This window comes from Cyrtonyx montezumae, unplaced genomic scaffold, assembly GCF_038088225.1.
Source record: "Cyrtonyx montezumae isolate F1298 unplaced genomic scaffold, pur_monq_1.0 scaffold_3, whole genome shotgun sequence".
In the NCBI taxonomy this organism is placed as follows: Eukaryota; Metazoa; Chordata; class Aves; order Galliformes; family Odontophoridae; genus Cyrtonyx; species Cyrtonyx montezumae.
The window spans coordinates 99,455,932-99,482,523 of record NW_027072034.1 but is presented as its reverse complement, the minus strand read 5'-3'; the positions used below and the strand labels follow the sequence as shown (position 1 = coordinate 99,482,523).

The 26,592-nt window shown below is 37.0% G+C and overlaps 1 protein-coding gene across 1 annotated transcript; it reads right to left on the bottom strand.

Moving 5' to 3' along the window:
* SLC15A5 (solute carrier family 15 member 5) lies at positions 1-26,592 on the bottom strand. The gene is made up of 9 exons (XM_065741124.1): positions 26,226-26,592; positions 24,696-24,921; positions 20,824-20,993; positions 18,714-18,934; positions 16,138-16,324; positions 12,772-12,960; positions 8,864-8,995; positions 2,553-2,661; positions 1-151 (listed from the first exon to the last, which is right to left on the bottom strand). Exons 1-9 carry the CDS (start codon positions 26,590-26,592, stop codon positions 1-3), a joined length of 1,752 nt encoding a protein of 583 aa, XP_065597196.1.

Genomic DNA, 26,592 nt, shown 5'->3' with positions numbered 1-26,592 from the left:
TCAGGTCGTCTCCATAGGAGACAAAACAGGAGAATGATCCAGGACACTACCATAGTGCTCAACAACTTTGTCATGCTTCAGAAAGACTTCTTTTTCTTCAGAAAGACTTCCTCTGATCTCACTGGTATACTCCTGGTTCAGATTGCTGTATCTGGGAAGGAGAATGGTGAAGGAAAACATAGGATAGCCATCCTCTCTGGGATTGATTTCGCACAAGTTAAAAGTGTCTTTTGAAACTTGAGTTTCCAAGCAGTCAAAATAATGGTAGTGACATGCACTTTCATGGAACCTTTCAGAACAGAAGGATGAGAAGTGCTAAACTTGATGCAAGTGTTAAAAAAAAAGCAGTACTTTACCATATTAATAAACAGCAATTAATATCTGAAATAATACACAAAGATACCATATTGCAATCATGCTTCTCTTAGAGAAAATTTAGTAGACTTTTTCTAATTCAGAGTTATAAATGCTGATATCCTCCTACGCTTAAATCAGTGCTCATATCTGAATAGCCTCATCCTTTTTTCTCCCTTCTGTAAAGTGACAAGTATGAGAACTTCATTTGGCACAAAATGAAACTCTAACATTTAACCTCAAAAATATATTTCATGTTGGTCTAGGTCATCTTACAGAAAAATAAAATTCCTTGATTTTTTAATGAAATGTCAACTTGAAATAAAATACACACACTTGCTCCAAAAGTAATGCCTATTTTATCATGTTGGCCCACAATGTCAGAGGCAGATATCGGTGGTATGGCTACAGAGGTTGAACCTTCCCGTTAACACTTTGTTACATTTTGTTGCATGTGACAGTAGCAGAGGGGTAGTCTGACAAAATGGTGTCTGACATGGTCACCATTGGACACCAAGCAATGATGTCTCATTGAATTCCTCCATGTGGAAAAAGCTGCATCATTAACATCTGTCAGTGCTCGCTTAATGCTTGCAGGACCAAAAGCAGATTTTAGCACAGGGAAGTGGATGGTTTTTTCAGCATTGCGAAAGACAAATAAAATATTAGTCTCTTACAGCCACGTTCTGGACAGCCACGCACAGCTGGTACAGATTTTGTATGATCAGAGCTTGCAGGCTCTTGTTCATTACTGGTGAAAATACACAGTTAATGGTGGTTGAAAAATACTGTTTGGTAGATGACAATTTGTTCAATTAAATTGTATTAGTATGCTCTTTCTGTAGCTGTCATAGTTGCAAGGGAAAAAATAGGAGGCATTACTTCTGAAGCTACCCACCTATTTATAAGAAAACATGAGAATTTTGTAGACTTCCTAAACCACGTTAACTTGAGGCAAAATTATTTGTTGATCTTAAACCAGTTTTGACTACCAAAATCATTCAGTTTTCATCCGTAAGTGACACAAATGAGTATTTCATTTTAGAGAAGAAAAAAAAATCCCACTTTACAAGAAGATAAGACAAAGTACCTGGAGAAGAAGCATTTTCAACCATGATTCAGGTCACAGTTATAAGAACTGAAGTGAGAACTGCTACCTGTACAAATGTACACTTCTGTTTCAGGTTATGTTGAAGTGATTCTAAGATGCTACACTAAACATCAGTGCTGCAGAGTAATGCGTAAAAGGAAGACGAGCATTTTTCCCCTCAAGAGCTCCAGAAGTACAGTGCCTTCAGAAATTTTCTATTATTGTAATAATCAAATCACTATTTCAAGTCTTTTGAAAGATTTTCATAGAACTGCAGCCCAGTATCTTGAGAGAATATCATTTACACATGACCTTTCCCCCTCACGATGGCATTGCTTCCCTTTCTGTTCTAGACTACAAGTATTCCTTATAACACTGACAAACTGATTAAATATTCCAGAGTACAAGATGCAGACAAGCTCTGAAACCATCCTGGGTGTAAGGTGGATTGTTTCATGCAATTCCTTGAATTTTACAGGCAATATGTGGGCATTAAACCTAGGCTCTACAGGTAGCATAGACTTGCTTTCTCTTTGGAGGCTAATTGAGCAATTCCATTACATCCAGTAAGAAGTTTTCATTCATCTCACTGCCCAGCAGACTATCAGAAGATATTTCTGCATTTCTCTGTTGAGGCCACTACATAATGCATTAACCAATAGTGTTGTGCTGTCTTCTTGCAGCTCTCACATCTACTGCCTTATGATAAAGATGCAAGCTCACAGGGACAACAGCATTTAACATATATTGGCACAACAGCAAGTGCACTGGAAGTCATTTCCATGGCTGTGATACCTTGATGATACGACTTTAGCCTCACATCCTTTAGGAAAAGAAAGGATTCTCTTCTTCTTTCAAGGCGTCTTTTGTATTAATAAGACTCTTCAGATATTCAAGGCTAATTAAATCCATTTGGTTATTTATTTTCAAGTCCTACAAAAATTTTTCTGTGAAATCTCCTCCTTCAAGGCAAGAAACAGCCCACAGAATTCTGAATCCTGGACAACACCATGGGTTCACTACTAATTTAGTAATGCACACTACAGGTTCTGCAAGAATTTCTGCTCCATCAATAAATGAAACATCAAGTTTATTTCCTCACACATACCTGTGTGCAATAGTCCAGAACCCAAGGGTGTTCACCATCATCAAGGAAGCCAAGAAGAAGAAGAATCTCTCCAATTTACCCTCATGTAGCAAGTGTGGAAACCAGGTGCCTGTCAAAGAAGACATTTGAAGCAAAATTAGTGTGCCTTGCAGGGAGAGACACGATTTTTATGAAAGACATAAAGAGAAGCTTGTGTATGACACAGTCACAGCAGGTCACTTGAACCCCCCTGTAGCTATTTGCACAGTCTTAATTCACTTCGTGTATTTTTTCCAAGTCTACAGTGTACTTTGCTTCTGATTTGCAGACATGAAATAAAGAAGCTTTCCTAGCAAAACTGAAGCATACTGGAAAGCACAACTATTACAGTCATGACTGGGCCATTATCTTGTGCAGTTAAATGATTGCCAGTGCAAAAGATTTAGGAAGGGTTAGAATTAAGGTGCTTTGTAGAAATCTTTATTCATATCTCTTGTGCTTCTTTCAGGCTCTTTTTTTTTTTTTTTATTTTTTCTTTTTAGTGCCTTGGGTGTTGCTCCATTACCAAGATGCTAGCTGACATTTAACTTTCTCTATGATTGCCTTTAACTAAGGGTCTGTAACATGTTCTTGCATTGAACACATCATTTGTTCTGCAAGAGTCAGACCTTTGGCTCACTGAGGCTTTCAGCAACAGCGTCTGGGACATTCTGAAAGAAAAACCCCCTACAGAAGCAAACAGTACCACCTATAGACACACATCCAGAGCTTCTGTGTTTTTGCATGCTTTCAATGTTGCTCATTACAGCCAGCAAACAAGCTCAGGTGGTAAATTATTACTATGGAAATTGAGATGCTTAACAGGAAAGCAAGCCCCAGTCAAACTGTATCTGAAGACAATCACCACCTGAAGTATTATAATCAACTACAATAAGAGATAAAATCAAGGTTAAAAAAAGAAATTACTGTAAATACAGGATATCAGAGAGCTGTACAGCGCCGTAACAACCTCCTACACTATTTGGGAGCACAGGTTGTTTATTGCCTTTGAGGAAGGAGAAACTGCCCTTAGTAGCAAGTAGTGAAGTTCAAGAGGAGCACTCAGCCACAGCTGAGAAACTGATGCTCACACTCCTCACAGTTCAGGAAGGCTGCATCAGAATGACTCCCATTAGCAACTGGAACACATCCAGCACAGGCATTTTGGGGATTCTGTTTCACCCAAAATAACTTTTTTTTCTGTAGTCCAAGATCACTGTGATGCAAATCAATGCACAAATTAAGGCGTTCAGAAAATTCAAGTCAGAAGTATACACCTGACCTGAACTAAACCAATAGCATTGATGCACTCAAATATGCCTTTCTTGACTCCCTCAGATTCTGGTAGCAATTTCTCCCTGTTTATATGGGGTCACTATCACCACTTGAACTAGCGTGAAAAGGAGAGGAGGAAAATGGCTTTCTATGGCATAACTGTCCTGTACAGAGCTGATAGCAACAATATAGTTATATATTATAACTATATATACAACGTATATAGTAATCTAAACAAGATATCTTTTGACCACTGAACATATCTTCAGCCTTCCAATACAATTCTTAGCATGTCAACTTTTTACTAATTAGATCTAGAGGGAAAAAAAAAAACCTGTGAAAGGATTACACAAAAAAAATTCTTTTTTTCCCCCCACATTTTGGCATGATATACACATTTCTTTTTGAAGCAGTTACCTCTCTCTCTCTCTCTCTCTCACCCCCAGGACTATCAGGGAACACCTTCCATCAGTGCAGCAGCTCTCCTCCAGCTCTTGGCTGACTCTGTGCCATGTCACCTTCCTGCCTGTCACAGCACAGCATCACCTCACCTCCGTGCCTGCTGCCTTTTGTAGCATTATCTCGGAGCGAGCTTTAAAACGTATCATTTAACACTGTCAGTCGACTGAGTTCCTAGGTGCTTATAAACTTTTACTGTCATAATTCACAATCAGGTAGTTTTTCATTTTGCATCCCCCAGTGGCCAACAGAGCTCACAGAGAGAGCGGGTCTATCTGATGAGTGGGGAAGCACACATGGGGCTCAGTGCTACAGCTTGTCAAAGCGGAGTTCACACTGTCTGCCAGGTTACTTGCATCGGGTAGTCTAACTATATGAACAGCAGGAGTTTCCTAATGGAATAGAGTTTACAGTGTAAACTGAAGAGAAAATATGGATTCAAAAATAGCACTAAGCTATATATAGGGAATTTAGCAGCTTCTAAGAAAACAGAGTGATATGGATCTTGGACACTGTCTTAACGGTAGGAAAGGCACCATATTGAAAGGCTGAAAGTGAGGCTGGTTGGCTCTACCAGGGTGAAACATCAGCATGGACATTAGGAGCTCTGGATTCTGCCCCCATTTTACTCCCTTTAGAACCTCAAAGATCAGGTTGGTCCGGCAATATACCATTTCATCAATGGGTAAAGCCAACATTAATTAATGATTTCCTAGTTTCTTTCACACATAATTGCTTCTTACTTCTTTCCTTTTAAAAGTAGATTGGCTTTCCACGGAAGAAGGGCTATGTTCTCTTCTACTCACATACACTGCACAAAGAATCCTCTGCTGACAGGAAAACTTGGGAGAACAGCCATCGGTGTTGAAACTTCCACCGTGCATTTCAGGCAGTGAAACTACCTTTAGAGACCTCACTCCTTGGCCCACTAAAAGCTTTCGGAAGTCACATGCAGAATCTAGCATGGTTCATGTTTTCAGAATTTTATTCTCAGCCACAAATGCCAGGAACTTATTAGATCTGTTTGTTTGTTTTTGATGGAATAAGATGCCCTTGGCACCACTGCGTTTGAAGAATTCAGAACTTTTTCATCCTTCAATCAGAATGCAATATGCTAACAATTCACTTTTCCCCAAAAGACACTGCCTTTGGGTTCTGTCAATCCTTTACTTTTCTATGGAGATTGCCAACAGAAGTGCCAATTACAAGGTTGGTTTGTCACATAGATAATTGCTCACTGGGAATTAACTTTCTACAACAAGCTCCTGATTTCCATTTTTATTCCAACAATAGAAATACTCAGTAGCATGAATCACCACAGAATCAGAAGTTTCCTTTAACAAAAGACTCTTTAAAATAGTTGGCTATTTGCTAGAGGTGAACTGGTTATGCATTTCATGGCAAATATAGAGAGGAATTAGAAGACTTAGCCTAGGAAAAGCATGAGTTCCTCAACATTGCTACCAGATGTTGTCAAATTAAAAGTACCTGGTAAACTTGCACCAGCATCCAGCAGACCTATCCACTTTGCAGTAAAAATGCTCAAGTAGTACAGAGGAACAACACCAAGAAAAAAAAAAACCTGATCCTTCCAGCGTAGGCAAAAAAATAGGCAAAGCAGCGACTTGTGCTGCTGTGGTGCAGAACCCCATTAGTGACAGACAGTGATATAATCTATGAAAGAGTATGTGGAAAGGACTAAAAAAAACATTTTCCACATTTGCTGGTACACACAAGGTACTTGTTACAATAGAGGTACCCTCAGAGTTCTCAAGGGATTCACAGTGAAGCCCAATGTCTCACAAGAAGGCATTCAGTTTGTTTACTGAACAATACCATAATTTTTAGTACAGGGAAAATAGAGAAGACAAAGTAAAGAAATCATAAGCCAGAGGTTAGCCCACTCTGTATAACTCCTATAATTTTAACTCTACCCTTCAACCTAGAGTGCAATTATAGAAAAAAATAATTCAAATATTAGAAAAAAAACTGCATCTCCTATAATTTCATCAAGTTAGCAGGCATATATTCAGTATTTAATCATATTGAAATTAAAGTCTCAGTCTCCCTCTAATCCTTATTAGCTAAGTAGGAACCAGTGGACACTACCATCTGGACTGCAAGAAATACCCTTTCATTTTATCATCATTGGTATTTGGAATAACAGAAGACTCCAGTCTGGAAAGAGAAAAAACTGGCTCTCTCAGTACAACTATGTCAGGGACAGTTTCCTTTCTCTGACCTTTTTTTCACCCCTTACATATTTACATTAATATTTTTAGAGAAAAGTAATCTGAAATGATTGACATAGGAGGACAGGTTGTGTCTTGCATCTTCTTCCATTAAAATGTTAGGAGAGGTAAAAGATCCAAAAGAAAGCAGTTTCCCAGCTTGTACTGAAAATATCACTGTCACCCATCATCTGTTTGCACTCGTCAGATTTAAAAAAAAAAAAGTTATATTTTATCATATTCACACCATCCCCCATAGATGCATTACAAGTGATTAATGCAGCTTTGTCTGTGACTGATATTTGATCAACTTTGCCAATAAAAATCTAAATAATTTTATAAACTAGTGACATGAAGTAGTATATAAAAAGGTTTAAATAATTTTCTCACTCTCTGTACTTCAAAATATATACTGGAGGATCTTCACTGTATCCGAAATTATCTCATGGCAATCATGGCCACATTGCTTAAATATGGGAAAAGCAGAAATAGTTTTGGCATAAGTTCTAGTGAAACAGAAATCATTACATAAAGCAAAAGCATCCGCAGCCCAAGAATTACATGCTGAGCCTTGTCAAATCCTACAAAAAACATTGCATAAACACTGTCATCTTCTTCCAGCAATAAAAGAATGAATTCTAATCTTGGTTAAACTGGTCTAGCTTTTTTTTTGTCCTGAAAAGAGAGATCAGGGTCATTTGTTTTTTCTCCACAGTTTCTTAAACTGCCCAGGTAAGAAGAGTTTCTTGTTTAAGAAACTCTTTAAACAGAACTGAAAAAATACCTAAATCAAACATTATGCCCTTTGAAATTCTTTCATTCAAGAGAGGTCACCATTTTGTCCTCTGAAGTTCTGTCATCTTTAGAAGTTTCAACAGTTAGCTGTTAATATTTATAATTTAAAGGATTATTACTTTGTTGATCTTAAGCTTCTCATCAGAAGCATGAAAGAACACCTTGAGGAGCACATTACAAAAACACAGAAAAAATACAGAACATGAAAATATCATCCAGATATATTTTCATATAAATCAAGACAAAGTCTAAGTAATTGTTACACGCTCTGTCCAGCCCCAGAAGCCAAATGTCAAGTCTACTTTGATTTAAGACATCAAGACAGAAGACTGGTGGTGTGGGTGAAGGAATACTTCCCTAGAGGTGCTCAAGTGTTTAGATGTGGTACTAAAGAATATGATTTAGTAGAGAAATATTGGTGGTAGGTGGACAGTTAGACTGGATGATCTTGGAGGTCTTTTCCAACCTTGGTGATTCTATGATTATACAATAGAAAAAAAAAAATCTGTTATTCTGTTGGAAATCCAAGCAGCTCCACTCTCTGCCACATATGTCTTTGTACATGATGGCTCTTTGCCTGTAAGAATTCCTGCTTTCTACCCATCACCAGGTGACACTTGTCTGCCTGGTAATTAAACTCTAACAGAAGCGTGAACTTAAAAACCACCCCTATTTCAGATATGTAAACAAAGGAATCCCTGTCCTTCAGCTCAAGGTCTCAAATGCATCACTTTTCAAATTTACTTGTGAAAAAGTCATATGTATTGAACAAAGACCTATCAGCAAAGGAAAAAAAAAAAAAGCCTTAAACCATTTGCCTTTCTTCAAAGACAGCATTACAGAGAAAGCTCCAGTACAGGGGCTTGCACTAATTACTCCTTAGCAGAATTAAACTGAATTATTCGTAACTCACCTTGAAACATACCAAGATGTCTAGGAATGGCATTACTTGCCTGGAAAAATGCAAAGGCCCCAGCAAAATCATATTGTCATGAACCTGGCTCTTCTAGTACTTGGGGAAAGGGAGAGGGATGAAGAGTGCAAGAAAGAAGTGTGTCTGGGGAAACAAATCCCTTAGACAGCTTTGAAATGCACAACCTAACTTTCTTTATGACACAGTGAAACAGAAGAGACATATTCTGCATTTGAAGTAGTACTCTTGCTGTCATAGCCAGAAGCCTCCATGTAATAATTGTAGCTAAGGTGAAAATATTTGTTTATTAACATTAAAAAAAAAAAAATGCATCCAAGGCAATTTATTTTCTAGTATTCCAGAGGAGGATAGAGATTGGAGGCAGAGGCTTCCTGAGCAGTGCCATTCTCCAATTACTCCACCTATCAAAACTAAGATTACTCATTAAAATTAGATGAATACAGCTGCAAAGCAATTTCCTATCTTAACTCCATTTTAACTGTGAAAGCAAATCAATAAAACTTTGGCATTCCCTTCAACTATGTTGTCTGTTGTTCCAGATCAATAATCAATGGGATTAGAAAACTGGCCACGACTGGTGTTCCTGAGCATATTCTTACCTTGAGTGCCTGTGTGGGCTGTGTGAACAAAGAAAGCTCCCATAAAGCAGCCTGCTCCATTGAAGAGAGTTAAAAAATGCATGGAAATTCCTCGAATTCTTTCTGGTACAAGCCAGAACGATAGCAGTGAACCTTTAAAACAGAAGCATACACAGTGACAGTTTTGTTTTATTTTCAAAATAGCCATGGAAGAAGACAGATGAGGAAAAATAAACCAACATGCTGGGTAATAGAAACTTTGTATATTTTACCCATAGAACCTACTGCAGAAGTACAATTACGTCTGTTGGCATGGAAGTTAAGAAAAAAAAGCAAGAAAAACTCCATCACAAGTACAATGTGAGAAGAAAGCAGATGTGAACTTTAACTGCTGGACCTCACGTGCCAGAGCCAGTGCAGCAATGCCACTAATGAATACTTCTCAACTTCAGTGCACTTTAATTGGACACTTGCTTTGACTTAAGTTAAGGCTGGACAATACTTCACTTCCCTGGACAGAAACCCTAAGGGTTACTAGCTGCTTTAGAACTTACTGTCCTTCACTTGAGCCCTCAATCCAGAATAGTTCTCCAAGCCCCGGTGTCTTCCAGTCTGCTTTATTACCTGAGTTGGAATGACTTCCAGCCAGAAAAACTTGTCAACAGAGAAGTCTATTTAGATGTTGAGTTGCCTGAAGCATTACTGAATACAAATGAAACTCCACCATCGCAGTCTTCCACCCTTTTTTAATTTTGATGTTCAAATTAGAGCTTTGGAAACATATTTTAAAAAAGTACTATGGGCAGCATTTTTTTCCCCTCATTTGAAATAGAAGCCAAAGGCCTGAGGGTAGGAGAAAGTGGGTGAGACCAGGACATTATCTGTAGGTGGAACAATTTAGTCTGAAACACTGGACTGACAGTGTCTTAACTACTTTGATTCTAGCAGCCTAGACAGTGTTAGATTATGGGCTTATTTCTCCCCCTTCATCACCAGGCAGGGCTGCAAAACATGCATCTTGGCCAAATTTGCTTGATGATAGTATCCTACTTAGTAAATTGTTCCTGCTGTTTCAACTGCATACTCCATTCCTCACTTATCCCACAGAGCGGCTGTGAACAATTAACCAGCTGCTGCATTTAACTCTGGAGACTACAGCATTTCATTGGTGGGTGAAGCAAACCCCAGTATATTCTTTAACTAATAGAGCAGTTTGTTACAAGGCTTTCCATTTCTAAGTGCTTGGAGAAATGACAGAGGAATGAATAGCAGTGTTATAGCAAACATTGCAAACTTTGGGCAAGCAGCTACAGTGCACCCAATTGCTCAGATGCTGTCAGTGCAACACAGCTGCTGTGCCCAGTAGGATGGCTCCCCATCCCCATCTCAAGCACTGCAGGGGCAAACATCTGCTAATGATGCTCCACAGGATGGACTTGTTTTTTTAGAACTGAGCTTTAGAAGGATTTCCTACTTCAAAGCAAACTAGGGCTGCAAATTCAAGCTCCTTGCATGTGTGTGTGAGATGTTATATTCTAGTAGTGAAATAGAGCAGTTATTTTATCATCTCATTATATATACAGATTTTAAGCAAGGCCTCAGCATTAGGCAAACTTTATATACTGTTATTACACATTCTTAAAGATCTTCATGCCACCCAAGGCAGGTGATTATGCAAACCTCCTATCAACAAGATAACAAAGTATATCTTAGAAACACAATTCTAAATACTAGTAGATAAAGAGTTTAATATGCCAAATCTAGCTACTCTAACCAATCACTACAAAAATTAGGTATTTCCTCTCTTTCTGTGATTACAAGTGTGAACATTTCTGTCTTCAACTGGGATCATGTACTTTCAGGCCAAGTGAATTATAATGATAATTGAATTTGATCTTCTGCATAATACAGGCAGTAAAATGTCTGGAAAGGTGAAACAACTATTTCAGTGTCTAGGCTGTCATTACCATCAATGTGGATCCAGTGAACGGTTCCTCAACAGTAATTCACTTCAGATTGAAATAGAAACCAGTAGGCCAAACAGATGCCAAACACAGCCTGAAATGCTCCAGTGTGCCTTGACCATCTGCATGGGGCGGCCCCAGGGCATACAGAACCTATGGGAGAACCATATTCTACCCCAGCAGCAGCTGGAAGCCCACCAGGTACCACAAAAGGATCCTGCGTGCCCTTCCTGCACATCTATGACCCTCTGTCACAAATGGTGCCAGACAGCTAACTGTAGCCAAATGAATGCAAGCCTGCATCTCAACTGAAAATAGTAGTCATCTACCTATTTTAGGCACTTACCTTTTGTGTTTTTTTTCCATGCAAATCTCAAGCTCTGTCTTTACCCAAGAGTTCTTGAACCATACGTATAACTAGCTTTTAGTGAGATACTTAATCTTTATTTAAATGGGGAAGACAACAGTTTTTTTTCCTAAAACATTCTAATGATAATTCTTACAAAAAAAAATAAAATCTTGGTCTTGTAGGGCATCTTTTTGCTTATTTTTATTTAAAGGCTAATGTCGCCTGCTAGTCATTGGACTTGTGATGAGTTTCACTATGCTAGTTAAGAGCTTTATTCCACTAGAAAAATTCTTTTCATGCAGAAGCATAAGACTGTAATCAAACCACCTCCTTACCATATTTTTGTTAAGCTCAACATAGAAGGTCACAGTTTTCTGTTACACTTAACCTGTAACCTAGAAACCACACAACCTGCCTAGAAACCTATCTCAATTAAGTACTTGAGAGCAAATCGGATGAAGAGGCATTATGAAGGTGTTAAGTATTTAAAACCAGGGAAAATTACCTTTTTAGTGACAAACCATGACCCACTGCTCTGAGTAGTCTTAACAGCGCAAGAATGAAGCCAAAATTACTTCCCACTCTTAAATAAAAATTCAGACATTTCTGGGGTTGTACTGGGAAAAACAGACATTCATCCTGTCAAATTTAATGCATGTGGAGATCAACTAGTTAATAACATTACCTATATATTTTTTTAAATGAATGTTGATTACGTTATTTTGATTAATATTTTTTTATAAGCTTTGCAAGGTAGAACATTTTGTGCTCCTCAGAATAAAATAAGCCTCAGGAGTTTCAGCATAAATGTGTAAAAGTAAGTTATGTGGAAGAGAGAGAAGCTTTTGATTCACAATCATGAGTCTGTCTACATAATTTGTGGATGGCAGATGTGACTTAAGCTCTGCCTGTGCTTTGCAGAAGTGTTTACCTCTGGCTCCATTACATAAACTAAAGCATGGTGCTCTGTGGAGGCATATTCACATGACTCCTGACTAGAGTACCAACAGCAGTCCTGCATCTGCCTACAGTATTTTTCCAGTTATTGTGTCAGTTGAATTGTGGTATCTCCTTGCACATGGCTCTACATCAGTGAAAAACCATGCAATTTTATGACATGGTTCCTTAAATGAAAAGAGTAAGCTACATTGCTTCTCCTTGCTGTGGCCTGAATGTGCTAAAAAACTGAAATCATGGCTCAGCTATCACGTTTTTCTTGAGACTTAAGGAATACACATCAGTAACAGAATAGCTCAGAACTGAAGGAACCACAGAAATCCATTTGGACTGGCCCCTACTTGAAGCAGCCTCCATTTAAAAGAAAAACACACACCCAAGCCCAGAATTCCACTGTCATCATCTCCCACAAGATGGCTGGTAACACAACCCTGGGACCTGACAAAGCTGAAGCACCTCCTTGTTAATCTAGAACAATACCACTGTGTTACAACCAGAAGACAAATTGTGTTTCTCAAAGCAGCTAAAGAATAAATCTGCTCATTAAGTCTGTGGAATAGAGCCAGAGATAAAATATTACATGGTAATTAAATTATTTTTAGAAAGTGGTATTCTCAGCAAATCAGGACACTTGCATCAGCCTCTTAGGTTTTACTTACAGGAGGGGGTTACCAAGGCTTCAGCCACTCCAAGCAAAATATACTGAGGAGCTAAGTGGAAGCAAGGCATGGAGGAGACCAGGAGAACCTCCTCAGAAAGGGTCTGTTCCACTTGAGGGAAATGTTTTCGGTGTATTTCAGAGAAGCCAGCAACCATTACAGAAAGTGCAGCAGATAACTGACCTGCAACTGGGTAAAGAGCAGAGTATTCACCAAGGTTGCAGTTACAGGAATACCACATACTTACAGGTAATTGGAATCCCAGTACATGCAAAAGAAGGGTTCTTAAAATTACTATTATTAATCTGGACAAAGAAACAAGAAAATAGATCCTAATCCACAAATTTGATTGTAAACGTGAGGCAACAAGACACCAGCTCAGCACACACAATGCAGTGATAAAGTAGAGATTTTCAAAAAATATTTAGAATTATTATTATTATTTTAATACTAGAGGAGGTAAGAAAGAAAGAAAAGGCAGGTTGTCCAGATAATGGAAAAGACTGAGTACCAAGAATGTGATATTCTACAACTCCAGCTGGAATAAGTTCATGAAGTATACAGACAGAATGACTCTCTTACCTATTTCCTATATAAAAAGTAGTGCAGGAAAACTACTGTATTTCTAAAGTAACTGCACCATTCCCAGAGCTTGAGACCAGTATCTGAGGCAACAGAATCTAACTTCAGCACATACCATCAACCAACAGTTCACTGGAAAATACAGCAGCTACCTTTGTGTTATCAGATAAACCTGCAGAACTGAAAACTAATAGGGTCATTTCTAGACAAAAGAACACAAAGCTCCTGCATAAGAAGTACATACATCTCACTTGGTTTTCACTACTCTTACTATTATTAACAGAAAACCTGTACCCTCAAATGCCACTGTTTGAAATTATCCTTCCTTTTATTCACAATTCAAACAAGAAACATCTACTCCCTTAACTGTGTCATCAAACGAACACCAATATTGGTTGAGAGGGAGTAATGAAAGCTCAGCTGTGGGAAGAGGAAAGCTGCAGCAGCCCAGACTTCAGTTGTATAAGAGTGTTCTTCGCTGTACTTTATGAGTAAACTTATAATTAATGGATAACTATACAGCAAATACACATTCCATTCTCTGCTGAATCTTCTGTACTAATGGCTAAATCAAGCAGGAAAAACTCAGTACACCAAAACTCACATTTTTCACGAAAAGGTCCACCATCTAAATTCACCTTAAGATTTTCATGTTGGTTACATCATACTAGATTTACAAATAAATCAATTATAAAGTAACATTACAGTTTCCACACAGGTATTATTATAGAGAAATCAGATAGTTCAACACCATCTCATAGTTTGTCTTTGAAAACTTATACTCTCAACATACTGAAAGTTCCCAGGAAATTATTTAAATTTCTTCCTCTTACAAAGTTTGCATAAAAATATAGTTAGCTTAACACCAACATCCTATTTGTACTTTCAATTTTGTTCCCGAAAATAATTGTGAATCTAATTAACTGTTGGCAAAAATATTGGCACTTAGAGGTCTGCCATATTTGCAGGCGCAGTCATATGCTTGGATATCTCAAGCCATTGCCTGTACTCACAGGCATTTTTTTTTTTACGCCTCAGGTAATTTATCACCCCTAACAGAAGGCTATTTTAATAAATGAACCTATTAAGAAGAAAACACTGCATATATTCTACTGCTGTTCAATGTAACGGGATATAACATTAATACTAACTTAATAGTTTTCCTTAAAACCATGGAAACTTCATCTGAATGTGTTTTCTGTGCTTTAATGCAGATGTTATTTTAAAAACCAGGGTAATTGCAACCTGCTGTGTTATATGCATCTGGTTTGTATAAAACTTAATAACACTCTTAATTAGGCTAATTTAGTCAGATTAATACCTCTATGTGTGTCAGCGCTCACTGTGCTGCATGCCATGGGGCACTGAATTAATAGTAACACACTGAGAAAATAGTAGTTTATAAATATTTTTGTCTGAGGCTTGTAATACAGTCTGCATGATAAAACATACAGGAAGTTTAATGAGAGCATCTACGGAAGGGAATAGCTTTAAGTGAACACAGAGTGTAAGTTGTTTTTCTAGTGGAATCGTATGTAGCTGGTAACAGGAGACAGTTGCAGATGTCCCTCCAGATCTCAGAACACAGGTCTGAGGTTAGGGTCACCGTGGCAAAAGAGACCAGGAAATTGAAAACAGTAACGTCAAAGGAAAAGTCCAACTTCATCAGGCATTATCTGTACTAAAATGTACAAAAATCATCATTTCTCCAAGGCCGTGAACTTCCATTAATGAGCCCCAATCCACAAGTCTGAGCTTACACATGCTTCTATTAGTTCCAACACTTTCAATTGTAAGCAAAGACTTCTTCACACTATTTCTATGAGGAAAAATGGCTCTGAAAGTTCTTCCTTTCTTCCCTTTATATAAGTGAAGCACACAAGAAGTAATGTGTCGGTTACGGTTTAGATTAATAATTTATTAAAATGCTAAAGACCTGGACAGTTATTATATATATCACATATTTAATTTAAAGTACTAGTGCTAGAGAAGAAATCTGTACCTCTCCAAGTAATCTTCCATGTGTGAAATGCTGAAAATTGGGAGCAGCAGCATAATGGTGCACAACTGCTTTACGCAACCAGTAGTTAGTGCCTTTAGAACTGGGGTGGTTTTAAAGACGGCTATTGCAGATAGAACTAGACTAGCTTTTTACTTCCCATTTGGGATTCAACTAAAGAGTCAGAAATGAACTATAGCAGTGATAAGTTCCCTTCTGGTAAGCTGCAGTCCTAATGTCAATATAGTGAGCTTAAAATATGAAAAAAAGCTTTTATTTATAACTTAATTGTTTAAATCCAAACTCACCATTTTGAGCAACAGAACTTTCCTCAAGAATCTGAGAGAGCTACTAAAGAAAGATCATCTCCTCCCCAAAAAACTCTTCAAAATTAAGTTTAGTAAAACTTAAAGGATTAGGAAAAAGCATATAGAAGGCAACCAATGTGAAATAAAAGTAAAGTCTAAATGGTTAGTGCCATTTCTCTCACTAGTTCCTTAGAATGACTCCTACTCTTTTTCCCCTCAGTGTTTGTCTCAGTGCATTTTATTGACCAGAAGAGCATCAGTCTCCATCAACAAAACCTGCGCCTTTTTTCTTAATATCTACCATTTTTTCAGGACTATCTTCTCTAAAGTTTATTTGAAATATACCCACCTCTGTCATCCCAAAAGAAATCTTATCTTAATAGTTTGAAATAGTGGTAAAAACATACTGTCATCTACTGAAGCTTCTTTCAAAATAGAAATAGATATCAAAACTGCGTAAGCAGATTTCAGACTTACCGATGTAAATTGTTGGAAAATGCCCATTTCCTTTGGAACTGAAGGGATATGAATTAATGCATTCCAAAATGGGAACAAGAATCAGTAGTGGCACAATGCTTATCACGTTCATCGCAGCAATTGGCAAAACAAATCCACTGAAGTTCAAGTTGGAATTCATGGTTTGGAGATAATATCCTGAAGGAATCTGTATTGTGGAATGCAAACCCACTTCAGTATAAGTAACTTGTATGGATAGGTTTTTTTTTCCTGTACTGGAAGATTCTCCAACACTTCTCCTTCTGAAGAAGTCACAGAAAACCAATTACACACTAATCAAAAGGAATAACTATTCATGATAAAATCCTTTCAGATAATGTTAAAGCCTGGCAGAGAATGGGAGTCACTATCTACTTATTTCACTTACTCCTCAGTTTAGCAAATTTAAGCAGCAGCCCATCAATTTGCATTAGCCCTAATGAAGATCAAATAAACTATCTGTCAACATAATAAATTCTTCTGAGTACTTTAGTGAATTCTTGCACTTCTTCACAATGTATAACAGAATTCTTTTCATTTTAGAATAGCATGATGCAGAGTAGCCTTCAATTGCTAGTTGTATGGCCTAAGTGGAAGAAATTTTTTAAAGACATTCTTGCCATCAGAGAGCTTTAAGAGCTACATTGATTTAGCCGTAGTCTTAGCAGCAGCTTAATGTGGCTGACGTTAATGTGACTGGCATAGCAGCTAAGTGAAGGGCTTCTTTTTCCTTCTGTAAATCAAAACCAGAAACCAATAATCAGATGAGCAACCCACCAATGGTAGTCTTCAGGATATGAAGTTAAGCAGACTTCTAAGGCTGTCTTTCACTTCAAAAGCAAATAGTTCCTACTTGTTTGATGATACATAAAATCTGCTGAGTTTATTGACACGCACACCAGAACGTCCACCCCTGCTCATACTAACAAGTTTTTCTGATTGTATTTTTTGAGGAACCTTGGTGAACTAAGCACTGAAATTTCACTAGCAACAGGGAGTTACAACCCACTTCATTTTATAGACTGATGGAAAAATAAAGACGTAGCTTAAGTAATTCACAGAGAACAGCCACGTCAGAGCTAGATTTAGAATGGATTTTTTTTTACTCTAATTTCTGCTTTCATAGCATTCTGGATTCCTGAAGTTTTCTATATGTCTCTTCCACATGACTGGCAATGCCTAATCCAGGTGAAATATTACTTTCAACTGTCTGAAAATTGTCTGAAAAGTGTAGATTAAAGTGTAGTAACTCAACTCTTCAAAGGTTACTCATCAATGATTATAGTAAACCCTAACCATTGGAATTTCATTCAGTGTTATTAAGAGCTAGCATTTGAATAATTCTTTAAAAGTACTGTTGCCCATACCTTACCTCTGAAAAGAAATGGAAGTCGTAAAAGGGTGAATAAATGGAAACAGAATCATGACAGATCGGATGTAAGCTAAGTTTTATTGGTTCCTCATCTCCATTGCCTATTGCCAATTAGAATTGACTTATTAAGAGGAACTAAATTATCATCAACATGAATCACGGGCAATGAAATCTGTCAGTAATATGGAAAAAAATACTATTAATCTTTATGAAAAAAATATCAGTCTATTGCCTAGTCTAAGAAAAAGCCTTAGACTTATTGGAAGTTCTGCTGAATGTTATTGCTTTCAGGAGATGCAAACAGTTTTTTTCAGGTATATACCTAGACATTACAACACAGATTATTGACTTCTAGTTCATTTCCATTTAGTCATTAACACATAGCCTCAGTCACATGTGTTTGCTACTTTTATTTTGTCTTTCACTCTCCCTGGCATAGAGCAGAGTGAGAGAAGAAAAGGTGGCAGATGAATGGGAATATTTAACAATTGCAAGATAATGTCAATAAAATAGTATATGTTACACATTTGTAAGAATTTCATTAAGCAGCCCATGCACACATTTTAAAGCCAATAAATAAAAATGAATTTCTAAACCAGCTCATAAAATTTGTTACGACAGTTGCCAAAGTGTAAGCTCCTTCAAACTCCTGCTTAGCCAGGATCATCCAGTCAGAAATTAATCTGAAGGAATCATACCAGTTGAAGTAACTCTGTGAAATATTTACACATCATCCATACATTTGGGCTTTAAAAGAACTGTTTGCATAAGTGGAAAATAACCCATTTCCAATGTAGATACAGCAGATATATAAGCCCACCAGAATAATGGAAATACACAACTGATACAGCAAAGAAAGATTTTTATGCCTTCCTAAAAATTGAGTGAATGTTTAAGAAATTGGAAAATTATGTCTCATGAGAGTACTGAGCCTGAATCTCCAAAAAATGTAACAGTATGAGGAGCAAAGCAGTCTCAGCACTAGATGTTTCAGTCAGTAGGGATGGATAGAAGTGAGGAGCAGGAAGCCACACATACTACATCTCAGCAAAGCTGATTTTACTATTTGATGAAACAAGCGCTATTCCGCAAGGTGGTTAGTAAAGCAACAGTTAAGAACTGTGCCTTGAAACTTGGTAGTAAACACAGTCTTTTTTGAGATTTAGTTAAAAAGTTGTTTACTCACCTGCATAATACACGTCCTGTAAACAATTTGGAAAGCAAACAATGGGAAAAGCCTGGCAAGCGACTTTGTACTTTCCACTTGAGTCTCACTGTACCGACCACCATAGTACTCCTTGGCATGATCTAGCCAGTTGGATACATCTCCACTAAAGTAGCGATACCGCACACAGCACATTTTCAGTGCGCTAGCAATTACCCCAAAAGTCGTCAGAAGGGAACTGTCTGGAAACCATCAGACATCAGGTATTAGTATATTTTTATTCACTGCCAAAATAAACAGGACAAAGCATCATGTGAGGAAAAATACAACCTGATATATTGGAAGGTAACATATTACCTTCCCTTGTTTTTGCTTTCTCTTGGCTGAATTTCAACTCAAGACAGGAATTAAATACTGCATCTCTGCTGAAGTCCAACAAGAGGCATATAGCAGTGAAGTGAGAAGGAAAGGGAGCTCAAAGGAGGGCTGACAGGATAGAAAGTTTTAAGGAACCTGTTCCAATGTCAGAAATATCTCCAAGTTGCTAGCTCTGGGAAAGAAAAACTTCTGTCTAGTTGGTGGCATATTAAAATTTGTCCACAAGTCATTGAGCTTCATAATTGCTAACTTGGTTTGCATACTTCAAAGAACGAAATAAAAGGACAGAACAGTTACCTGCAGGCTTGAAAATGCAGATTAATTTACCTTTGGTAAGTTGCCCATCCATGAGAATGAGGGCTAACGTGTTGAAGCACTACAGTAACCATCTACATAGTGTCCAAATGTAACACGAATTAAGAAGATGGTAGAAAAAAATATCTCCCTACCATCTCTGCTGTTGAAAGTATTTCCTAGAATGACACCTATAGGATGTTCTTCCAATACTAAGAAATTGAAATTAAAAAATAATGACTACCTAGCAGTCTACTACCTGTAGACTGTTAGCAGTGTTAAATAAAACCTGAAGTAGGTAACGTAAGATTGTTATTCTACATAGTGGCACCAAACTAATTAGAAAAACAACCACTAGACTAGATACTGAAGACTGTTCTTAGCTTCTCAGGTTGTAAGACCTGCAGCGAGTCCCATGGAACTTGACAATTGCTATTCTCTCTGTAAAAATCTTAAATTGACACTAGCCTTTATGTACCTCAGTCAGACATGATTTTTTGAGGGGCATTATGAAAGGGATGCGTTTCTTTCTAGTATTTCTATCAATATAACTTTCCAAGATACTTGGTTCACACATTCTTTCATTGCTAATATCATTTTTTTATTAGATTGGACTAATAGCAAAAACACAAATAACTTAATTTCGGTTTCTATGTTCTACTGGAAAAAGAACAGCAAGATTTGGACACAGGCTTATTCTGGTCACAGGCTGCAGTTACATTTCTGTGGTTGGTTAACAGAGAGAGATAGCTGTCATCAAAACATTTTGAAAGGCTAAGGTACTAATTGGTACTAAGTGCTAACTAGTGAGGCCACAGAAGTATGAGAACTTCTGCTTTAAAATATCACTACAGTCTGCTTAGAAGCTATTTAGAGCTGTTCAGTATTTTCAGTTATTTATATATTTATATATGTACAAATACCTGAGGTTGTATTGGAAACCACATTGAAATAATAAAAATGATATGTTCTGGCATATTGAGATATTACAGACCTTCCTGGTTAGTTTGCTAAACTCACTGCTTAGCTGCTTGGTTGTAACTTCAGGCCATACTCAGGAGCACACAAGTACATGGTGCACCAACATCTCTGCTCAACAGACCAAAACACATTGTGCATAGATTGGACAAAACACACTAACACAGTCACTGCAACATGCATATAGTATCTATTCCTGTACACAAAACCGCTCCAAACTTATATCTGGACATGGTAGAAGATGTTCATAAGTTCACCAGAGTTCACTTTCACTTTTTCAGCCTATCCAGGTTCTACATGTTTATCTTTACAGAGAATGTATTCCCTTACACCAACTCTGTAGAGCTAAACTAAACGCCCTACCCAGGTATCTACAATCAAACAGATCGTTCTTATGGAAGAACTTATTTAGATGTCCAAAATGACCTCTTATGTTAAAATAATCTCTAAAGATACTACCTAAGATATAGTTTCTTCTTACCTGTTTTGGGTTTGTAAATCATTTCACCACGCACCATGTGAATTGTGATCATGGCCATAAGCACAGACACAAATGGGATAAGAAAACCAAGATTTCTGGCCACAGACTGCTGGATGTAAGAGATGGTGACAAAGACAACTGCTGAATTTAAGTTTATCAGCCAATAAAACCTAGTACACACAGACAGGGGAGACAAGATTAGAAGAACTGAATAATGTGTAGCTTTTATAGAAAATAAAATATGAAAAAAATAAAATTAATGGTAAAGTATTACAGCTATGAACAGCATCAGTACCACACACATACTGATGTAGCAGAGACCAAATTTCACTTTGATATTTCATCTCTGTAGGGTAAATGATTAAACTAACGAAGACACTAAGGCAGTAGAGCTGAAAAAATTATCAATCTAGTGCCAGAAATAAGCTTGTGGATAGGAATAATTAAATGTCAGCATTTACCATTTACACTTTTAATATCTGATAATGTAAGCTTTCTGTATGTAAAATGAATAAATAGCATTTTTAACCTTAACAGAGAAATAACATCACATATAACAGTCATTCAATTATCTCCTCTGGTGTGAAATAAAACTTCTTACCCTAATTTATGTTTGAAAGAATATTGTACAAATAATATCTAGTGCAGCAATTGACCGAGATATCCCACTCCCCAAGGAAATGCTTTGGACAGTAGTTTTATAGACATGAAAAAGTTGTTTTTCTGTGGACTAAACATTACTTTGAGACATTTAAAAAATAAACTCATTTAGAGTAGTCAGTGATCTAGCATTCAGGGTACTTGCTTGGCACATAAATTCTACTGCAGCTCTAGCTCATTTGCTTGGATTATGCAGATTAAATGCTGGGCACGTGGTCATATTGAGCAAGAGGTTTGCTAGTAGACTACCCTTTCACTCTTAGAAGTCCATGGGGGACCTTGATTAAATAAAGTCTTTTGAGAATTTTATGCTTTGACCATACCCCTTTCCAAATCAACAACATATTTCTTGTCAAACCCTTAGAGTAAAATCTGCTTCTGAAAAGGGAGAAGTACAAGAGGAATGGATCTGTAGTGCCAAATATCTTGTGTTAAGGTCCCAGTATATCTAGCCAAGGGTTTTACTTTGTGTTTGTTCTAGTCTGATCTTACAGACTCAAGGCTTGTTATTGGCTTGAGAGTACAGAATATACCATCAATTTTGTAGTTAGGTATTCTGAAGGAACTCGGCTTCTGCACTCTGATTTCAACTCAAGAGCTCATTTCTGATATAAACAAAAATGTTACTGTGAAATGTCCATAAAAAATATATTAGCATATATTATGGGATTATATTCATTATGATAACTTAAGTAGCAATGCTAGGTGACTTTTAACTTAAAAGCATTCTTATTGTACTTGAAAAGCTTTTGTTTAATATAACAGTTAAAATGAACTTGTTGATCAAAGACAGATTTAGATGAAAAAAATTGAAAATATTAAAAATTGAGTTTTTCACTTTTTTAATAATTATGAATATTGAATATGTTTTATGTCACTTATAATACTATACAACTGTTTTTAAATTGTTTGAGACAGTTGAGCTTAAGTTTCAACTGAAACTCGGACTCAGACATTCAACATACTTGAGAAAGGTTCAGTACCCAAACTATGTATTTTCCTGTACAACTTTTTAGAGGAGAGGAATTTTGTTTTTGTAGAATCACTTCAGAGTCCACTACAAAGCCAAAGTGAAAAAGTTAAAAGTGGTAGAGACATTATTTAATTTCAAGTTAAAGTGTTCTGGGTTGACAGCAGAAATGAATTTGCTGTATATGAAAAGTAATTTAGAAGAGAGAGGGGAGGATGAAAAGAAGAGAAATACCATAGTTCCAAGATTCCCTGCATTTGTTTGTTGTTTTTTTTTTTTTTTGCAACAGATCAGTAAGACAAGACAACACCACTAACTGTCATCCTTAGTCTGAATTGTGTATCCTTTGCTCTTATTCTCTTTCCCAATAGGCAGAATTTATTTAAGAGAGAGCAGTCATAGAGCATTCTGGAATTTAGAGCCAGGTCCTAGATGTGCAAAGCAATCTTCTTCAGGAACTGAATTAGACAGCAGGTAATTATAGGTTTATAATTCACTTTTTCTTTTAAACCTTATCTTTAACACCCAGTAAGTCTCATTGTCTTCTAAACAGAAAGTGGCTAAGGACAGAGGCTCTTACTCATCAAAAGTATGCAATCACCTTATTTTTCTTTATCTGTTATTTCAAATTTCAATCTTGTGACAAATACCTAGCAAGAAAAAAATGCTCTATCAAGAAAAAATGGTTATAATGTTGTAATGAGATTAAGACCACTAAGACATTATAACCTCATTTTTTAAATCTTGAAAGTGCAATTAAATAGCTCATTTTTGGATGCCGTTGCAAAAATCACACATGGGCCTTTCCTGGTATTTCCAAAGCTTCAAGAAATAACCCATTTGGATTTCACCCAAGGAACTTTTTATTCAGATTATGTCTTCTTTGTAATCAACACTGTGAAATGTCACTTTGATTAAACACAACTCTGAATGGCTAAGACCACAGTACAATAAATTCTCCAGAGCTATCTTTCAGAACAACTGATTGCACTCCAGTCTTAATCCCCTAGAGTCTTATTTAATCAAAATGATGTTGCTAATTAAGGATTAAAACTCAGAATAGAGCAAAAAGATTATTATTTTTTTCTTCTCTCCTATGGGCAGGTCAGGGAGGTAGAATCTGCTCTAAGGAACTAAAAAGTCTCATCCACCTTTGGTAAAGCTGCATTATTCACTGAAGTTTGGATTTAATTCAAAATTCTTTGATACTAACATAACTGGAGGAAAAAAGAATAGCTAGGAGAGCCATTCCCAAAGGAAGACAGATCTGATTCACTAAGATCTTCATTGACTCCTCAGAGTTTTGTTGTCAGTACAACAAGGTAGTAAGTTTTGATTTTAATAAATGTGTGTATAGGGAAGAGACAGGAAAGGGGGCAGTTTTAGAGTTTATTTCACCCTGACTCAAAGCAGAAGACTAGAGGTTCCCACTGATACTTCTTTGATTCTCTTCTAGAGTTTAACTAGAATGTTCAGGCGAACATTTAGTGCTACATAGTGGTTAATGAAGGCAAACACAACCAAAAGCAACATGACCAACCTCAACGCAAAAACAAATAGTTAATTTGAAAAAAAAAATCTAATTTTTAGAAACTATTTTACCTCAGCAATTTTTCCTCCAAATTTTTCTGAAAAACATGAGATCTTGTGAATGAAAAACAAATGTAAGTTTACTTCATCTGACACCAAATATTCAGAGTGCAAGATCTGACACAATATATCAAATTCTTACCACTGATATCAACAGCTAGAGTCTATAAGCAATATTCAGTTCCAACAAATCAGAAGACTGTACCGCAACCTGTGATTTCCAAAAAAATTTACTCTGATGCAAATTTTAATGTATCATTGAATTTTGTCACAGTCAGAGATTAATAGCAAAATATAATCAAATTATAGATATGTTAGTAATAGCACAATCTATCCCATTTGGTTTCCTAACAGCAGCAGAACACTAAGCCTGAGTACTTGAGCAAATTATCTAATCCTGGTTCTTGACTGATGATTACTACTGGAAGCCAAAATAAATGACCACCAATTGGTCCTGTAAAACAACAACTGTTGCAAAGGTTTTTATATAAATTCTTGGAAACTATTCCAAAACCTAAATGTTCTTCAGTTTAAAACCCAGCAAATAACAACAGAAAAGCCACCTTGGAATCAGCCTTGCAAGTTCACCTGGAATTTTGAAGCAATTCTGTATCATTCTCTACAAATATTTAGCTGTTGTTACATTACTAACCAGTTGAAAAAAGAAAGAAGTTCCTTTGGTCCACAGTTCTCAAGGTTGTATGCACTTAGTGGACAAACTATAGCTCTTATGCCTCCAATTCCCAGGCTAGCTGTGAATAGTGCAAAGTAGAACACTACTTTCTGCTCCTTTTTGGTTAGTGTATGAAGAAGAATATGCCGTTTGTCAATGTAGATATCTTCAAAGGGGAAAGCCACAATAGGTAGCAGGGCTGTGCCTGGAATCAGAAGGAAATCATTTTTTGAAATAAATTAAAAACAGACTGATAAATATGAATTTATAAGCGATTATGTTGAAAAGATGAGAAATCAGAAGACAGCAAATGAAAGTGAAGAGGAATGGCCTTGCTTCCAGGGAGAGCTAGAAAGACGACACCACTATGAGCCTCAACAAAAGCAATTTTCTCTGATAAATCCTTGTAAGGATTTAGGTCATTCTATATACTGAAGAACTCACTCTGAAAGTGAAACTCCTCCCATTACGCCTTCCCATTGCTTGCATATAGAGGGCAGTAGCTCTCCACCAGCCAGCAAAGATCAGGCATGGCATGTAACAGCCCAGCAAAATAAAATTTAAAGAAAAATGCTTTCCCGTTGTGGAACAATTAATTATTATTATTATTTTTAACTGGTACCTTCTTTAAACTGAGTCTTTAATTAAGTCTATGATATAACAAAGTCTCAAAGGTTTTACTTTTTGTTGTTTGTTTTTTTTTAGCTGGAGAATTTTCTGGTTTTCTGTTGCAGCTTCATGGGAAAAACATGTTCTTGGAAACTTCAGTCATAGAATCGCTACCATGAATTATATTTATCAGCTCTAGTCTGCAAAGCAAGTCTCTCAGATTTGGTCAGCTATAGATTATCTGGGCTTTAATCGGAGACCAAGCTCAAAATACGGAATACTGCAAACTGTATCAGCTTGATATTAGCCAAGGCTTTAGGCTACAAATGTGCATCAAACCCTTACATTTTAGAAGCACTCGATTAACCTAACAAAAAATCACCAGCTCTCAAATGCAGTAATTGTTGAAGAGTAGTTCTACTTAGTTTGAACAGTTCTAGAGAATTTTTTTTTTTTGCATAGAATGTCTCCAGAAAAACAAGTGAGGAAGTTTAAGAATGCACTAACAGAAAGCAAGCTCTCAATGTAAGTATTAAGATAATTCTCCCTATTTACTGCAATGGTTGTTTATACTGATATATGCTTAAATGCATCTTCCCAGCTGTCCAGATACAACAGTCACATCTCCATGTACAAAAGAAATCTTGCTACAAGTGGATTAGAAGTGATTGCTATTCTCTTTCTTAAACTCTGACTAAATTCTACCTCACAGAAATACATAGGAAGAAAATTAGATGACATTTTGTAGAAGAAAAATGAATTAATTAGCTATTAACAAAACTGGCCCTGAACTTGGAGAAGGTCATTAACTTTCAAACATTAGTAGTATTCATAGTATTCAACAATGTATTTCTATAACAGAAGTATTAGAGTATTAAAGGACACCAGGGTGTCGCCTACCTAGGAAGTGTAGAAACATACAGATGCACACCAGTTTGATCCGCCCTACAAGGCACTCTGCGAGCCAGCCAGCCAGCACTGGTGTCAGCATGGAAGTGCCCACAAAGCACATATTGACAATGGCAGCCTGGTAGTTGCGATAGCCAAGTCTGACGGTGCAAAAGAGGATCATGTTGCAGACGATGCCAAAGAATGTGAACCTCTCACACAGCTCCACCAGCAGCACACAGATAGCCTCCTGGACTTTCTTCTCAGGCAAAGTCAGGTTTCCAGCATGGTTTCTTCTACCAGGAAGCAGGTTTTTCTCCTTTTCAGTGTCAGCCATAAACTGCTTCGCTTGAACATCACCACTCTCTGTACCAGGCAT